The sequence below is a fragment of the Coregonus lavaretus genome (assembly GCF_964263955.1).
Source record: "Coregonus lavaretus genome assembly, chromosome: 5".
Lineage (NCBI taxonomy): Eukaryota > Metazoa > Chordata > Actinopteri > Salmoniformes > Salmonidae > Coregonus > Coregonus lavaretus.
Window position 1 is genome coordinate 49,018,760 of NC_139992.1, and position 17,018 is coordinate 49,035,777.

Sequence of the window (17,018 nt, forward strand, 5' to 3'; positions counted from 1 at the left end):
TGTGCCGGTGACTGGTCCATTCATTGTCTGGTCTGGGCCAGCATGTTCCCTTCTCTCTCTCCTTTCTCCCTCTGTATCTCTCCCTCTGTCTCTCTCCCTCTGTCTCTCTCTCTCTCTCTCTCCCTCTTTTCCTTGTCCCTCTCCTGCACTGAGCGACAGGTGCTGTTGAATCCAGATCTGAGGAGCCCTGTAACCATCCTGAGGGAAGAGCATCTGCTTTTTGCCCTTCTAGCTTCTTTCTTTTTTTTCTTTCTGTCTGTCTGTCCAATCTGAACCATTCATTCTATAGTACTCAGACCTTGTCAGCTATTCAGCGTCATGCTGTTGTACGACTATGAGACCCAGCTCTCTAAACTCCATTGTCACCCACTGTCTACAGAGCGGCAGCCATGCTGTTAGCTAGCCTGAGCCTGTTAATTGAGGTCCTGGTGGCGGTCCTTTGATTCTCTGTCTGCCAGGAGGGAGCAGAATAATCCCTCAGTCTGGGGTTACAGGCTGTGTAAATGCAGAACACACCACCCCAGAATAATCCCTCAGTCTGGGGTTACAGGCTGTGTAAATGCAGAACACAACACCCCAGAATAATCCCTCAGTCTGGGGTTACAGGCTGTGTAAATGCAGAACACACCACCCCAGAATAATCCCTCAGTCTGGGGTTACAGGCTGTGTAAATGCAGAACACACCACCCCAGAATAATCCCTCAGTCTGGGGTTACAGGCTGTGTAAATGCAGAACACACCACCCCAGAATAATCCCTCAGTCTGGGGTTACAGGCTGTGTAAATGCAGAACACACCACCCGGGAATATCATGGCACCCATCCTGTACACGCTGGCTGTGTGGCTCCTGGCATCAGCAAGGGATGAGCCTGGGGATAGACTCGACTGGCGATTCTATAACGACTGTTCAGTCAGTCAAGGGCTGGGAGAGAGACAGACAGTATATAATGAGTGTTCAGTCAGTCCAGGGTTGGGAGAGAAAGACTGAGATGAAGCCGACACAGGTATCCTCCCCTGCAGTGCTAGCTCTGGCAGGGCCAGAGATAATGATTTTATCATTGGGAGAGATGGGTTAGAGATCAGCCCTGCTGGCCCGCCTGCCCGCTGTCGTCTTCTAGGTTACTTGGTCAGATGAGTCAAGGTGTCTGTTGGCATTGTCCAACCCGGGAGGGAGAGACTGAGGGAGAGACTGAGGGAGAGACTGAGGGAGAGACTGAGGGAGAGACTGAGGGAGAGACTGAGGGAGAGACTGAGGGAGAGACTGAGGGAGAGACTGAGGGAGAGACTGAGGGAGGGACTGAGGGAGGGACTGAGGGAGAGACTGAGGGAGAGACTGAGGGAGAGACTGAGGGAGAGACTGAGGGAGAGACTGAGGGAGAGACTGAGGGAGAGACTGAGGGAGAGACTGAGGGAGAGACTGAGGGAGAGACTGAGGGAGAGACTGAGGGAGAGAGCCTTTAGAGGAATTGAAGTGGTGTCTGTCTGGCTACTGTAACAGTGGATTCCACAGATCCCAGGGCTGCTGCTCTCTGAGTGGGAATATGGTAATTTGATTAATTTTACATTTACATTTTAGTCATTTAGCAGATGCTCTTATTCAGAGCGACTTACAGTAAGTGAGTGCATACATTTTTTTATTTTTTCATACTGATTCCTACCAAAGCCTAATTACATTTTTGGACCGGACTCATAATTGCAATGACATTTAACCCAAGTTCCCTTCAAAAGCACTCCTCTGCGAATCGAAGCCAAAGCCAAAATAAAACATTTGCAAAAAATATGGCACCCTCTCAAGTCTCTTTGAAAATCACTCCGTATTGAATCACACTAAAGGACTGGAGAGATGTAGCTACTTGCCGTTGATTTTCCAACTTGCTTATCTCAACCCCGCCCCCCTCAAGGCTTCTATGTCCAAAGTTTTTTTGCTTTAACAGTTGTGCAGTGACTTGCTTTTTTAAATGAACGTGCAAGAATTAGAAGGTAATCAGCTTGTGGTCAGTAGGCACGAAACAGGGAATGTTTTGAAATAGAAAAATTACAATGGGCCATTTGATTGTACGTTGTACCAATAAACCCATAGTAAATCCTGTTTCAAAACCTTTGTTTGTGCTTCGTGCCTACTGAACATGAGCCAAGTAGGCAGAAAGGCAATGCTATTCTACTAGTGATGGTTTAACCTTCCGAACTGGTAGCTCATTGATCAGCTAATTGGTTTGACAAACAATCCAGTTGATTAGAACTAAAGAATGAAAACCAGAAGCGTTCTCACCCTTAAGGGCTGGTAATTGAAACTGCAGTAGGAGTACCTCCATTCTGAATCAGTCCAACGTGTAAGTCAACGTCCCCTCTCCTCTCTCCCCCTCAGCTAAAGCCGCGGACGGAGCCGCCATGGAGATGCAGCCCCTCAACAGCGACGAAGTCGATACCGACGAGAAGAGGAAATCCAACTTGAAGGAGAAGAAGGAGAAGTCCGTTCTCCAGGGGAAGCTAACCAAATTAGCAGTCCAAATTGGCAAAGCTGGTCAGTGAACTTCTCTTTTTTCACTCTCTCTTGCTGTCGCTCTCTCTTTTGCTGTCTTCGCTCTCTCTCTCCCCCCTCGCTCTCATGCGGTCTCGCTCGCTCTCTTGCGGTCTCACTCGCTCTCTCCCGCCTCTCTCTCTCTCTCTCTCTCTCCCCCCTCTCTCTCTTGCGGTCTCGCTCTCCCTCTCCCCCCTCTCTCTCTTGCGGTCTCGCTCTCTCTCCCCCCTCTCTCTCTAGCGGTCTCGCTCTCCCTCTCCCCCCTCTCTCTCTAGCGGTCTCGCTCTCTCTCGCAGTCTTGCGCTCTCTCTCGCAGTCTCGCGCTCTCTCTCTTGCGGTCTCGCGGTCTCCCCCCTCTCTCTCGCGGTCTCGCTCTCTCTCCCCCCTCTCTCTCGCGGTCTCGCTCTCTCTCCCCCTCTATTTCGCGGTCTCGCTCTCTCTCTCCCCCCTCTCTTCGTGTCTCGCTCTCTCTCGCGGTCTCTCTCTCTCCCCCCTCTCTCTCGCGGTCTCGCTCTCTCCCGTGGTCTCGCTCTCTCTCCCCCCCCTCTCTCGCGGTCTCGCTCTCTCTCCCCCCTCTCTCTCGCGGTCTCGCTCTCTCCCCCCCTCTCTCTCGCGGTCTCGCTCTCTCTCTCCCCCCTCTCTCTCGCGGTCTCGCTCTCTCTCCCCCCTCTCTCTCTTGCGGTCTCTCTCTCTCTCTCCCCTCTCTCTCTCTTGTGGTCTCGCTTTCTCTCTTGCTGTCTCTCGCTCTCTGTTGCGGTCTCGCTCGCTCTCTTGCGGTCTCGCTCTCTCTCTCTTGCGGTCTCGCTCTCTCGCTCTCGCTCTCTCGCCCCTTCTCTCTCGCGGTCTCGCTCTCTCTCCCCCGGTCTCGCTCTCTCTCCCCCCCCTCTCTCTCGCGGTCTCGCTCTCTCTCCCCCCTCTCTCTTGCGGTCTTGCTCTCTCTCTCCCCCCCCTCTCTCTCTCTTGCGGTCTCGCTCTCTCTCTCTCTCTCTTGCGGTCTCGCTCTCTCTTGCGGTCTCGCTCTCTCTCTCTCTCTTGCGGTCTCGCTCTCTCTCTCTCTCTCTCTCTCTCTTGCGGTCTCGCTCTCTCTCTCTTGCGGTCTCGCTCTCTCTCTCTTGCGGTCTCGCTCTCTCTCTCTTGCGGTCTCGCTCTCTCTCTCTTGCGGTCTCGCTCTCTCTCTCTTGCGGTCTCGCTCTCTCTCTCGCGGTCTCGCGCTCTCCCTCTCTTGCGGTCTCGCTCTCTCTCTCTCTTGCGGTCTCGCGCTCTCTTGCGGTCTCTCTCCCCCCCTCTCTCTTGCGGTCTCTCTCCCCCCCTCTCTCTTGCGGTCTCTCTCCCCCTCTCTCTTGCGGTCTCTCTCCCCCCCTCTCTCGCGGTCTCTCTCCCCCCCTCTCTCTCGCGGTCTCTCTCTCCCCCTCTCTCTCGCGGTCTCTCTCTCCCCCCCTCTTTCTCACTCTCTCTCCCCCCTCTTTCTCGCTCTCTCTCCCCCTCTCTTTTGCGGTCTTGCTCTCTCCCCCCTCTCTCTCTTGCGGTCTCGCTCTCTCTCTTATGGCCTCGCTCCCCCCCCCCCCCCTCTCTCGCGGTCTCTCTCTCTCTCCCCCCCTCTCTCTTGCGGTCTCTCTCGCTCTCCCCCCCTCTCTCTCGCGGTCTCGCTCTCGCGGTCTCGCTCTTTCCCCTCTCTCTCTTGCGGTCTCGCTCTCTCCCCCCCCTATCTCTCGCGGTCGCTCTCTCTCTCGCGGTCTCGCTCTCTCTCTTGCGGTCTCGCTCTCGCTCTCTCGCCCCCTCTCTCTCGCGGTCTCGCTCTCTCTCCCGGTCTTGCTCCCTCTCTCCCCCCTCTCTCTTGCGGTCTCGCGCTCTCTCTCTCTTGCGGTCTCGCGCTCTCTCTCTCTTGCGGTCTCGCGCTCTCTCTCTCTTGCGGTCTCGCGCTCTCTCTCTTGCGGTCTCTCTCTCTCTCTCTTGCGGTCTCGCTCTCTCTCTCTTGCGGTCTCGCTCTCTCTCTCTTGCGGTCTCGCTCTCTCTCGGTCTCGCTCTCTCTCCCCCCTCTCTCTCGCGGTCTTGCTCTCTCTCTCCCCCCTCTCTCGCGGTCTCGCTCTCTCTCCCCCCTCTCTCTTGCGGTCTCGCTCTCTCTCTCGCTCTCTCTTGCGCTCTCTCTCGCTCTCTCCCCCCTCTCTCTCGCGGTCTTGCTCTCTCTCTCTCCCCCCTCTCTCGCGGTCTCGCCCTCTCTCTCCCCCTTTTCTCTCTTACAGTCTCACGCTCTCGCTCTCGCTCTCTCCCCCCCTCTCTCTCGCGGTCTTGCTCTCTCTCTCCCCCCTCTCTCTCTCGCGGTCTCGCTCTCTCTCCCCCCTCTCTCTCTTGTGGTATCGCTCTCTAGGTTCTGGTCTACTCTGTAGTCTAGTAGGAAGACCTGGGGTGCGTTCATTACGTCTTGCATCGGAAACCGTTTAAGAACCAAACGGAAGCAAACAGAACAAAACAGGGAGGGACGTACCTTAATTTGACCAATAGAAACTATAGTTTTGGTTGCAAAACATTTTCTGTTGAAAGTAAAAAGTTTGGCGTATTGATTACACCCCTGTTGATTATATTGTGGATGATGAGTCTCACTATTGTGTCCTCTCTAGGCCTGGTGATGTCAGCCATCACTGTCATCATCCTGGTGGTGCTGTTCGTGGTGGACACCTTCTGGGTGCAGGGCCTGCCCTGGCACAAGGACTGCACGCCCATCTACGTCCAGTTCTTTGTCAAGTTCTTCATCATCGGCGTCACCGTGCTGGTGGTGGCTGTCCCCGAGGGTCTTCCCCTGGCCGTCACCATCTCCCTGGCCTACTCCGTCAAAGTAGGTTCCGCCTCAGGGTCTGCGGCACAAACACTATACCAGACAATAAGCCATTTTATTGGTTCTAGTGTCTGTTAGGGCTGGGCGATTATATCAAATTAATGTTTTAATGCGATGTTCCGAATGCCTGTATTGCAAGAGGTTAGGTTTTTATTTTTTGTTCGTTTTTTTATGAGCATTCTGTCTTTTTGGTCTCATCTCCTTCGCTCCTTCTGTGCTGTGTGCACAGTGCAACTTCCCACTCGCACACAGACACCAAGCCCATCCCCCTGCCACTCACTACAAAGACGAAAGATGAACTAATTGTTCTTTATTTTTAGTCATTTTAGCAGACGCTCTTATCCAGAGCGACTTAGTTAGTGAGTGCATACATTTTTTCATACTGGCCCCCCGTGGGAAACGAACCCACAATCCTGGCGTTGCAAGCACCATGCTCTACCAGCTGGCTAGTCTTGGTTTTTATAAATGTGCAATGAGCATAGAAAAAGAGGCCCTGTGTAGCTCAGTTGGTAGAGCATGGTGCTTGCAACGCCAGGGTTGTGGGTTCGTTTCCCACGGGGGGCCAGTATGAAAAAATGTATGCACTCACTAACTGTAAGTCGCTCTGGATAAGAGCGTCTGCTAAAATCACTAAAAATAAAGAAAATTGCCAACTCGTTCTCATTCTGAGAAATAACCATCTTCTTATCCAGGTAGGCCACGTGATTTCAACATACAGTATAAACAAGGTGAACAGGCTGTTGTTCAAACAGTTGGAGATGAACAGGAGGGTCTATTTATAACAGTTCAACTGTTCTACCTTGTTAGCTAGCAAATAGATCTAAGTTGGCTAGACTTTAAATATAAAGATTAGCTGGCTACTCACTAGCACGTGGGCTTGTGCTTGAGATTGTTAATGAGACCTGTGTTCGTTTTCTATAATGTCTGTTACAAGAAGTTGGTCATTATTAGTGGATGTGCATGGTTAAATTTGTTAGTTTTTTAAAAACATTTTCATAGACTTAAGTCAGATCAGTGATTATTGCAAAAAAACAAGTTAAACTATTTGTATTAAATTATTAGTGGGTCTAATGGTTGTGGAAGGCTTATATTTAGCCTAGGTATAATTAGATTATTCCTGATTGTTTGAAATGCAGTGAATCGACCTTTAATAGTGCAACAAAGCTTATTTTGAGAACTTTTTTATATATATATACACTACCGGTCAAAAGTTTTAGAACATCTACTCATTCAAGGATTTTTCTTTATTTTTACTATTTTCTACATTGTAAAACTATGAAATAACACATATGGAATCATGTACAGTCGTGGTCAAAAGTTTTGAGAATGACACACATTACATTTCACAGTCTGCTGCCTCAGTTTTTATGATGGCAATTTGCATATACTCCAGAATGTTATGAAGAGTGATCAGATGAATTGCTATTAATTGCAAAGTCCCTCTTTGCCATGAAAATCAACTCAATCCCCAAAAAACATTTCCACTGCATTTCAGCCCTGCCACAAAAGGACCAGCTGACATCATGTCAGTGATTCTCTAGTTAACACAGGTGAGTGTTGACGAGGACAAGGCTGGAGATCACTCTGTCATGCTGATTGAGTTAGAATAACAGACTGGAAGCTTTAAAAGGAGGGTGGTGCTTGAAATCATTGTTTTTCCTCTGTTAACCATGGTTACCTGCAAGGAAACACGTGCCGTCATCATTGCTTTGCACAAAAAGGGCTTCACAGGCAAAGATGTTGCTGCTAGTAAGATTGCACCTAAATCAACCATTTATCGGATCATCAAGAACTTCAAGGAGAGAGGTTCAATTGTTGTGAAGAAGGCTTCAGGGCGCCCAAGAAAGTCCAGCAAGCGCCAGGACCGTCTCCTAAAGTTGATTCCGCTGCGGGATCAGGGCACCACCAGTGCAGAGCTTGCTCAGGAATGGCAGCAGGCAGGTGTGAGTGCATCTGCACGCACAGTGAGGCGAAGACTTTTGAAGGATGGCCTGGTGTCAAGAAGGGCAGCGAGGAAGCCACTTCTCTCCAGGAAAAACATCAGGGACAGACTGATATTCTGCAAAAGGTACAGGGATTGGACTGCTGAGGACTGGGGTAAAGTCATTTTCTCTGATGAATCCCCTTTCCGATTGTTTGGGGCATCCGGAAAAAAGCTTGTCCGGGGAAGACAAGGTGAGCGCTACCATCAGTCTTGTGTCATGCCAACAATAAAGCATCCTGAGACCATTCATGTGTGGGGTTGCTTCTCACCCAAGGGAGTGGGCTCACTCACAATTTTGGCTAAGAACACAGCCATGAATAAAGAATGGTACCAACACATCCTCCGAGAGCAACTTTTCCCAACCATCCAAGAACAGTTTGGTGACGAACAATGCCTTTTCCAGCATGATGGAGCACCTTGCCATAAGGCAAAAGTGATAACGAAGTGGCTCGGGGAACAAAACATCGACATTTTGGGTCCATGGCCAGGAAGCTCCCCAGACCTTAATCCAAATGAGAACTTGTGGTCAATCCTCAAGAGGCGGGTGGACAAACAAAAACCCACAAATTCTGACAAACTCCAAGCATTGATTATGCAAGAATGGGCTGCCATCAGTCAGGATGTGGCCCAGAAGTTAATTGACAGCATGCCAGGGCGGATTGCAGAGGTCTTGAAAAAGAAGGGTCAACACTGCAAATATTGGCTCTTTGCATAAACTTAATGTAATTGTCAATAAAAGCCTTTGACACTTATGGAATGCTTGTAATTATACTTTAGTATACCATAGTAACATCTGACAAAAATATCTAAAAACACTGAAGCAGCAAACTTTGAAGACCAATACTTGTGTCATTCTCAAATCTTTTGACCATGACCATAGTAACCAAAAAAGTGTTAAACAAATAAAAATATTTCATATTTGAGATTCTTCAAATAGCCACCCTTTGCCTTGATGACAGCTTTGCACACTCTTGGCATTCTCAACCAGCTTCACCTGGAATGCTTTTCCAACAGTCTTGAAGGAGTTTCCACATATGCTGAGCACTTGTTGTCTGCTTTTCCTTCACTCTGCGGCCGACTCATCCCAAACCATTTCAATTTGGTTGAGGTCGGGGGATTGTGGAAGCCAGGTCATCTGATGCAGCACTCCATCACTCTCCTTCTTGGTAAAATAGCCATTACACAGCCTGGAGGTGTGTTGGGTCATTGGCCTGTTGAAAAACAAATGATAGTCCCACTAAGCCCAAACCAGATGGAATGGCGTATTGCTGCAGAATGCTGTGGTAGCCATGCTGGTTAAGTGTGCCTTGAATTCTAAATAAATCACAGACAGTGTCACCAGCAAAACATCCCCACACCATAACACCACCTCCTCCATGCTTTACGGTGGGAAAATACACATGCGGAGATCATCCGTTCACCCACACCGCGTCTCACAGTCCCCCCTTTGCTGCTATAACAGCCTCCACTCTTCTGGTTTTCAACAAGATGTTGGAACATTGCTGCAGGGACTAGCTTCCATTCAGTCACAAGCATTAGTGAGGTCGGGCAATGATGTTGGGAGATTAGGCCTGGCTCGCAGTCGGCATTCCAATTCATCACAAAGGTGTTCGATGGGGTTGAATTCAGGGTTCTGTGCAGGCCAGTCAAGTTCTTCAACACCGATCTCGAGGGGTTGAATTCAGGGCTCTGTGCAGGCCAGTCAAGTTCTTCAACACCGATCTCGACAAACCATTTCTGTATGGACCTCGCTTTGTGCTCAGGGGCATTGTCATGCTGAAACAGAAATGGGCCTTCCCCAAACTGTTGCCACAAAGTTGGAAGCACAGAATCGTCTAGGATGTAATTGTATGCTGTAGCATTAAGATTTCCTTTCACTTGAACTAAGGGGCCTAGCCCCAACCATGAAAAACAGCCCCAGATCATTATTCCTCCTCCACCAAACTTGGCAGGTAACTTGACAGTTTGCACTACGCATTGGGGCAGGTAGCGTTCTCCAGAGTCCAATGGCGGCGAGCTTTACACCACTCCAGCCGACGCTTGGCATTGCGCATGGTGATCTTAAGCTTGTGTGCGGCTGCTCGGCCATGGAAACCCATTTCATGAATCTCCAGACGAACAGTTCTTGTGCTGACGTTGCTTCCAGAGGTAGTTTTAAACTCTGTAGTGAATGTTGCAACCGAGGACAGGCAATTTTTACTCGCTTCAGCACTCAGCGTTCCCGTTCTGTGAGCTTGTGTGGCCTACCAGTTTGTCTGAGCCGTTGTTGCTCCTAGACATTTCCACTTCACAATAACAGCACATACAGTTGACCGGGGCAGCTCTAGCAGGGCAGAAATTTGACGAACTGACTTGTTGGAAAGGTGGCATCCTATGATGGTGCCACGTTGAAAGTCACTGAGCTCTTCAGTAAGGCCATTCTACCGCCAATGTTTGTCTATGGAGATTGCATGGCTGAAATGACCGAATCCACTAATTTGAAGGGGTGTCCACATACTTTTGTACATATAGTGTATATTGTGAATCGCCCATAAGTTTGAAAACATCGATGTTTAGGTCATATCGCACAGCCATAGTGGATGTGCATGGTTGCAATTCATCAGTTAACTTCCTGGTGTAGCTTTTTACCGCAAGCAGTGTGAACGGTCCCGCACTTCCAACAAGCTTTACTTGTTAACCGTAGCTTTATTCGCTTACAAGTAGGTTAGCCTTCAGCCAGTTAGCCCTTCACTTAGCCTCTTAAAGCTAGAGTCTTGGCTAACCTTCCATGATACATTAAAGCCAATTGGCTATGTCATGACCCTTCTTACTGGAGTTGTTGGGCCAACAGGCTGATTATTAAATCAGTAGTAGACTCTAGCTCTGGAAGACCAGTATCTAAGGAGTTATCCAGCCCACTCACACCACTGTGGACTTAGAAGCTATAGCAGCTGTTGATGCAGGGAGGAGAGGTTGTCACTGCATTACTGTTGAATGGAATAGCTTAGTTAAACCTTCCCTTTCTATTTTTAGGCTTTTGACCCCCTTCTGCAGCTCATATTTACCTTCTGCAGCTCATATTTAATTCAATGACCTTTTTCATGATTTCTCCCCTTCTCCCTCCTCCATCTTCTTCCTAACAGAAAATGATGAAAGACAACAACCTGGTGCGTCACCTGGACGCCTGCGAGACCATGGGCAACGCTACGGCCATCTGCTCGGACAAGACGGGCACGCTGACCATGAACCGCATGACGGTGGTGCAGGCCTACGTGGCCGACAAGCACTACCGCAATGTGCCTGAGCCCCAGCTCATCCCCGCCGCCATCATGGACATCCTCGTCCTGGGCATCAGCGTCAACAGCGCCTACACCACCAACATTATGGTGAGTGAGGTTGCCTCGATAAATGGTGGTCTATCCAGGAGAACTGCACAGATGTGTGTGTGCTATCGATGTGCAGGCAATGATGGGTTTAGAGTAGATGTTGACGATTAATTTAGTTGATTTAAATGTGGGGTAGGAGTTCTGCTTGTAAATGTCATGTCAGTAACAAATCACTAGTATGAGATGACTGAATGTACTGTTAATAGCCTCCAACATGACCTGGGTCGTAATCATTAGGCCATGCCGTAGCAAAACATTTTACAATGGAAGACAAGCTTTTCTTATTGGGCAAGTTCAGATGGTACCTCCCCATTGCACTCCCTTTGGTACTGGTTTCTTCCGTTTTGTGCCAACTGAACATGACCCTTACATGAGACTTGGTGTGTCTCTCTCTGTAACCAGTCTCCGGAGAAGGAAGGTGGTCTGCCGCGCCAGGTGGGCAACAAAACCGAATGTGCCTTGCTGGGCTTCGCCAATGACCTGAAGCGTGACTACCAGGCCATCCGCAACGAGATCCCTGAGGAGAAGCTCTACAAGGTCTACACCTTCAACTCCTGCAGGAAGTCAATGAGCACCGTGCTGAAGAACGCCGACGGGAGCTTCCGCATGTTCAGCAAGGGAGCCTCCGAGATCCTCCTAAAGAAGTAGGTTTGGGTTTCAAGCAAAATCAACCTGCTCTCAGTATTCAGTGTGGGGCGATTTTGGTTTTGTAGTGGATGGCACAAAATTAGCAAAGCACTAAGCACCTCTCATTCAAAGAGCTTAAAATGGGTTCTTGGTGGCCAGACAGGCTTGCAAAGGAATTGTTTTAGGCTTAGGTGCTAATTAGTTCAAGTGCATCCCACCAAGCCCCTTAATGTAGCATCTTAAAAACAGGCCCGGAGAAATGAGTCTAAGCCTCTTCCCAAATGGCTCCAAACACGCCTCCTTTTTACCAACCTGTCTCTCTCTCTCTGTCTCTCTCTCAATTCAATTCAATTTAAGGGTTGTATTGGCATGGGAAACATATGTTAACATTGCCAAAGCAAGTGAAGTAGATAAACAATAAATATTAACAGTAAACATTACACTCAGAAGTTCCAAAAGAATAAAGACATTTGAAATGTCATATGTGTATATATACAGTGTTGTAACAATGTGAAAATAGTTAAAGTACAAATGGGAAAATAAATAAATATAAATATGGGTTGTATTTACAATGGTGTTTGTTCTTCACTGGTTGCCCTTTTCTTGTGACAACAGGTTACAAATCTTGCAGCTGTGATGACACACTGTGGTTTTTCACCCAGTAGATAAGGGAGTTTATCAAAATTGGGTTTGTTTTCGAATACTTTTTGGATCGCTGTAATCTGAGGGAAATGTGTCTCAAATATGGTCATACATTTGGCAGGAGGTTAGGAAGTGCAGCTCAGTTTCCACCTCATTTTGTGGGCAGTGTGCACATAGCCTGTCTTCTCTTGAGAGCCAGGTCTGCCTACGGCGGCCTTTCTCAATAGCAAGGCTATGCTCACTGAGTCTGTACATAGTCAAAGCTTTCCTTAAGTTTGGGTCAGTCACAGTGGTCAGGTATTCTGCCACTGTGTACTCTCTGATTAGGGCCAAATAGCATTCTAGTTTGCTGTTTTTTTGTTCTTTCCAATGTGTCAAGTAATTCTCTTTTTGTTTTCTCATGATTTGGTTGGGTCTAATTGTGTTGTTGTCCTGGGGCTCTGTGGGGTCTGTTTGTGTTTGTGAACAGAGCCCCAGGACCAGCTTACTTAGGTCTCTGTCTCTCTCTCTCTGTGTGTCTCTCTCTCTCTCTGTGTCTCTCTCTCTCTCTCTGTCTCTCTGTCTCTGTGTCTCTCTCTCTCTCTGTGTCTCTCTCTCTCTGTCTCTCTCTCTCTCTCTCTCTGTGTCTCTCTCTCTCTCTGTGTCTCTCTCTCTCTGTGTCTCTCTCTCTCTCTCTCTCTCTCTGTCTCTCTCTGTGTCTCTCTCTCTCTCTCTGTCTCTCTCTGTGTCTCTCTCTCTCTCTGTGTCTCTCTCGCTCTCGCTCTCTCTCTTTTTTTCCCCCACCACCAGGTGCTCTAAGCTCCTGACGGCAGGCGGCGAGACCAAGGTGTTCCGTCCCCGGGACAGAGAGGACATGGTGAAGAAGGTGATTGAGCCCATGGCCTCAGAGGGCCTGCGCACCATCTGCCTGGCCTACCGCGACTTCCCTGTCTCGGAGGGCGAGCCTGACTGGGACCAGGAGAACGACATCCTCACCAGCCTGACCTGTGTATGTGTGGTGGGCATCGAGGACCCCGTCAGACCCGAGGTCAGTTTATGGACCACAGTCAAACAAAACAAGCAGACCGACATTAGCAAAGATACAGTGGAGTAATCTGATATTATATACTTTACCTACCTACCAAACCCCCGACATTGCTTCTAGGGCATGATGCTAGTGAAAAGGAAGCAAGCCTCCGCCCACAGTTGTATGCAAATGTCAGATTTATTGTGTTATTGACATTTCCATTGACCCCGAAGTGTGTTCTTATCAGTATAGATATGTGACATTCATAGAGGCCACTGACTAGGAACAACTCTGGGTCCTAGTTAATGGATAATATCTGTCAGCCTCACACATGGTCTATCAACAGCTCCTGTGATGGTGAAAGCGTAGTTAAAGACCCATTGCAACCAGGTGGAGTACTGAGGATGACTTGTTCCCTATGGAACAGAAGTGGTTCGCTCGTACAATGACCTTGCCCGAGACCTGAAGACTTGTGTACACTCCCTGAGCTGATGCCTAGGCTTGAGCTCCGCAGGCTAGGACAGTCCTGCAACTGGCAGGAGACCCGGATTTCGCAGCCAGTCAGTCACACTAACACGTCTCTCTCTCTCTCTGCCCCTCCAGGTCCCAGACGCCATCAAGAAATGTCAGCGTGCCGGCATCACGGTACGCATGGTAACCGGGGACAACATCAACACGGCCCGCGCCATTGCCATCAAGTGCGGCATCCTGCAGCCCGGAGACGAGTTCCTGTGCATGGAAGGCAAGGAGTTCAACCGACGGATACGCAACGAGAAGGGAGAGGTGGGTTAAATATATTGTTGTGCCTTTACACGAAAACCCAACCAACTAGGTCGTGTTTGTTAGGCATCAAACGGAAGAAAATGTATTGAAACAGGGAGGGACTACCTGGGCTTGTCCAATAAGAAACACTTATTTTCATTTCCCGTTGCAAAAGGTTTGAGACCTTTTTCCATTGCGTGCCCTAATGAACACGACCCTGTTTGACATTGTACTTCAGTGTTTATAAACCTAGTAGGGTTAGCTGGGCCTGATGGACTAATGAAACAAACTAACAGCATGGTTGATAGATTAAGAATTGGGATTGTAGGCTAATTAGTCTCCTTTTCCCCCTTCTAGATTGAACAAGAGCGCATCGATAAGATCTGGCCCAAACTCCGAGTACTTGCACGATCCTCACCCACCGACAAGCACACATTAGTCAAAGGTACTTTGCTTTGCTGTGATGAGGTGTGAATGACGGAGTCAGGCGCAGGAGGTAAAACACCGAAATCAAGAGTTTTTTTCGGTGTACAATAATGTAGCGCATATAACGACAGAACGAAACAAGCACAAGGGAAAATCAACCTTGGCTGCATACAAGTAAAGAGTAATTCAACTGAGCTACTCACTCTCACAACGAACAATCCCTCACAAAGGACAAGGGGGCAGAGGGAACACTTATACACAGACTAATGAGGGAATGAGTACCAGGTGTGTGTGATTGACAAGACAAATGGAGTGATGATAAATGGAGGGGTAGTGGCTAGTAAGCCGGTGACGACGAACGCCGAAACCTGCCCGAGCAAGGAGGGGCAGCCTCGGCTGAATTCGTGACAGTACCCCCCCCTTGATGCGCAGCTCCAGCAGCGCGCCGACACCGGCTTCGGGTACGGCCAGGAGGACGTGGAGCAGGGAGAGTTCCTCAGCAGAGAGGGATCGAGGATATCCCTCACCGGGACTCAGCACCGTTCCTCCGGACTGTACCTTTCCCACTCCACGAGGTACTGAAGGCCCCCCACCCGGCTCCTCGAATCCAGGATGGACCGGACAGAGTACACCGGCGCCCCCTCGATTTCCAAAGGAGTTGGAGGGACCTCCCGCACCTCAGACTCCTGGAGCGGACCAGCCACCACTGGCCTGAGGAGTGACACATGAAACGAGGGGTTAATACGGTAATCATGGGGGAGTAATAACCTATATGTGACCTCGTTGATTCTCCTCAGGACTTTGAACGGCCCTACAAACCGCGGGTTCAGCTTCCGGCAGGGCAGGCGGAGGGGCAGATTCCGGGTCGAGAGCCAGACCCGATCCCCCGGTACAAAGACGGGGGCCTCACTGCGGTGACGGTCAGCGTTGGCCTTCTGACGACACACGGCGCGTTGGAGGTGAACATGGGCAGCGTTCCACATCTCCTCAGCGTGCCGAAACCAGTCATCCACCGCAGGAGCTTCGGTCTGGCTCTGATGCCATGGTGCCAGAACCGGTTGATAACCTAAAACACACTAAAATGGCGTTAGGTTCGTAGAGGAGTGGCGGAGAGAGTTCTGGGCATATTCTGCCCATGGCAGGAACACCGACCACTCCCCCGGCCGGTCCTGGCAATAGGACCTCAGGAACCTACCCACATCCTGATTAACCCGTTCCACCTGCCCATTACTCTCAGGGTGGAACCCAGAGGTCAGGCTGACCGAGACTCCCAGACGTTCCATGAACGCCTTCCAGACTTTTGACGTGAGCTGGGGACCTCGGTCAGACACTATATCCTCTGGCACCCCGTAGTGCTGGAAGACGTGTGTAAACAGGGCCTCCACAGTTTGCAGAGCCGTGGGGAGACCGGGCAGAGGAAGGAGGCGGCAGGCCTTCGAAAAGCGGTCCACAACAACAAGGATGGTGGTGTTCCCTTGAGAGAGAGAGAGAGGCAGATCAGTTAAAAAATCAACACTCAAATGAGACCATGGTCGTTGTGGAACTGGTAAAGGTTTTAACTTACCTGCTGGGAGGTGCCTTACTCTGGGCGCACACTGAGCAGGAGGAAACATACACCCTCATGTCCTTAGCCAAGGTAGGCCACCAGTACTTTTCGGTCAGGCAGCGCACTGTACGACCGATACCTGGGTGACCAGAGGAGGGTGACGTGTGTGCCCAGTAGATCAGACGATCAAGGATAAGCGCAGGCACGTACTGCAGCCCAGCTGGACACTGCGGTGGAAATGGATCTGTGCGTAATGCCTGCGCTATATCCGCATCCATCGCCCATACTACCGGCGCCACAATGCCGGAGTCTGGCAGTATGGGGGTATTGTCTCTGGGCCTCTCCTCTATCGTACAGCCGGGACAGTGCGTCTGCCTTCACGTTCTTCGTACCTGGAATGTATGACAGTGTGAAATCAAACCGAGTGAAGAATAGGGCCCACCTGGCCTGGAGAGGGTTCAGCCTCCTCGCTGCCCGGATGTACTCCAGGTTACGGTGGTCCGTCCAGACGAGGAATGGGTGTTTCGCCCCCTCGAGCCAATGTCTCCACACTGTCAGAGCTCGGACAACAGCCAACAGCTCCCGATCACCAACGCTGTAGTTCTCCTCCGCCGGGCTGAGCTTCTTTGAGAAGAACGCACAGGGGCGGAGCTTGGGTGGCGTGCCCGAGCGTTGAGACAGGACTGCTCCCATCCCAACCTCGGACGCATCCACCTTCACTACGAACGGTAGTGATTGATCGGGGTGGGCCAGTACAGGGGCCGAGGCCTCAGGTTACTGAAGGCCCTGTCAGCCTCAGCAGGCCAGCGGAGCCGGGACGGCCCACCCTTCAACAGAGATGTAATGGGAGCTGCGACCTTGCCAAAGCCCCGGATACACCTCAGATAATAGTTGGCGAAGCCAAGGAAGCGCTGCACCTCCTTTACCGTGGTTGGAGTCGGCCAATTACGCACGGCTCCAATGCAGTCGCCCTCCATCTCCACACCTGTGGTAGAAATGCGGTATCCGAGGAAAGAGACGGACTGCTGGAAAAACGTACACTTTCTGCCTTAGCATAAAGGTCATTTTCCAACAGTCGGGCCAGTACTTTGCGAACCAGGGACACATGCTCGACGCGCGTAGCGGAATACACCAAGATGTCATCGATGTAGACCACTACACCGCGACCAAGCATGTCCCGAAACACCTAATTCACAAAGGACTGGAAGACTGAGGGAGCATTCATCAAACCATAGGGCATCACCAGGTATTCATAATGCCCTGTGGTTGTGCTGAATGCTGTCTTCCACTCATCTCCCTCTCGGATACGCACC

General features: G+C 50.2%; 1 protein-coding gene across 2 annotated transcripts in view; it reads left to right on the top strand.

Annotated features, from left to right (window-relative positions):
- Positions 1 to 17,018, top strand: part of LOC311129048 (plasma membrane calcium-transporting ATPase 1-like) — a 63,090-nt gene that overhangs the window by 30,356 nt on the left and 15,716 nt on the right. For both annotated transcript variants that reach the window (XM_084161308.1, XM_084161307.1), the window contains exons 8-14: positions 2,365 to 2,520; positions 5,133 to 5,347; positions 10,454 to 10,696; positions 11,099 to 11,340; positions 12,755 to 12,992; positions 13,575 to 13,754; positions 14,091 to 14,178. In XM_084161308.1, coding sequence (XP_084017434.1) covers positions 2,365 to 2,520; positions 5,133 to 5,347; positions 10,454 to 10,696; positions 11,099 to 11,340; positions 12,755 to 12,992; positions 13,575 to 13,754; positions 14,091 to 14,178 — 1,362 coding nt within the window. The remainder of the gene's footprint in view (positions 1 to 2,364; positions 2,521 to 5,132; positions 5,348 to 10,453; positions 10,697 to 11,098; positions 11,341 to 12,754; positions 12,993 to 13,574; positions 13,755 to 14,090; positions 14,179 to 17,018) is intronic.